A 1,213-nucleotide genomic window follows, 5' to 3' on the forward strand; every position below is an offset into this window, starting at 1 on the left:
CGATTGCTGCAGCAGGATTAACAGACCCTCTCAGCGGGGGGGCACATGGCTTCCCCTTCCTCACCCATGCCTCTACCGAACAGGGGAGGCAGAGCTACTCAAATACGTGAGCGTAGGCCTAGAAGGAATTGTTGGATCACCAAAGATGCTGGCTCTGAGCCTGCAGCAGCAGCCAGACCTCCACCCCAGACACGCGGGCGCTTGCTCGGGCAGCTCCCTCCTGCCACGCTGCTCTGAATCCCCCTCTCACCCGGCTGCTTTCAGCATCACCACAATGACAATCATTTCCACTTTGAGGCCCAAAGCTCCTTTCCTACCACAACAGCAAGCCTGGCTTGAGCCTCCAAGCTGGAATTACCAACCACAGATGCCTGGAAGGGGCCAGGGACCCGTTTTTCTGCCTCCCAGCACACAGAAGCTGGCAGTTCTCACTCAAGTAGCCTCAAACCCCTCTCCTCCTGCCTGCTAGTGCCTGCTGACTCCATGTGCCATCGTCACCGTGCTTCTGCCACCGCTCCTTCAATGCAGAAGAGAAACGGGCTCCGCAGGAACGGGCCAGGGTGGCACAGCCCCGCTGGGTTTGCAGATGCAGACAGGCTCAGCTGAATTTTAACACAGGCAAAAGCGACAGATGTTATATAGTTAAGCTGCTGTACTACCTTTCTCTGCCCAGGCAGGACCAAATGCTCCGGTTTATACCTATTTTTGGAGAGGCTGCCAAGGCCAGCTTCCCCACATAGCTCTGATTTGGGGGGGACTAGTGGGACAGGGCTGTGGCAGGCAGTCCTGACTCTACTGACCTCCTGCGTCGACTCCTTCTCCTTCTGAAACTGGTGCCTCTCCTGACTCAGCTTGTCGCCCATCTTCCTCTTTTTCTCCTGCTCCTCTGTGAGCTGCACAGTGAGGTCTTCGATCTCATCCAGCAGCTTCTGCTTCTCCTGTAACGAGACGAAAAGCAATAGTCACAGGGCCCGTCTGAATTCGGCTCTGCCAGGGCTCTTCCCACTCGCTCAAGGACACGGCGCACGCTGAGCACCGTGGGGAAGGCTCTTCTCGCTGACGCAGTCGGATGCTCTGCCTGCTGGGACTTCATTTGCTGTCTGAGGGCTTCAGAGCCCGAGGGTTTTGGCAGCAGCAAGAAGAGCCACACACCAAAATAGCACTGCTAAGAGAGAGGCAGTAAGAGACGACTCGAGAGTAAATGCACACAGGC

General features: G+C 56.6%; 1 protein-coding gene across 1 annotated transcript in view; it reads right to left on the reverse strand.

Moving 5' to 3' along the window:
* Window positions 1-938, reverse strand: part of LOC104167462 (rab11 family-interacting protein 3-like) — a gene marked incomplete at its 5' end in the record, with an annotated part of 2,795 nt that extends 1,857 nt beyond the window's left edge. Inside the window, one exon of the mRNA XM_009707718.1 lies at window positions 801-938. Within this exon, the coding sequence (XP_009706020.1) occupies window positions 801-938 (138 nt within the window). The remainder of the gene's footprint in view (window positions 1-800) is intronic.
* Between the last annotated feature and the right edge of the window lie 275 nt (window positions 939-1,213).

Source organism: Cariama cristata, unplaced genomic scaffold, assembly GCF_000690535.1.
Source record: "Cariama cristata isolate BGI_N322 unplaced genomic scaffold, ASM69053v1 scaffold40819, whole genome shotgun sequence".
Classification (NCBI taxonomy): domain Eukaryota; kingdom Metazoa; phylum Chordata; class Aves; order Cariamiformes; family Cariamidae; genus Cariama; species Cariama cristata.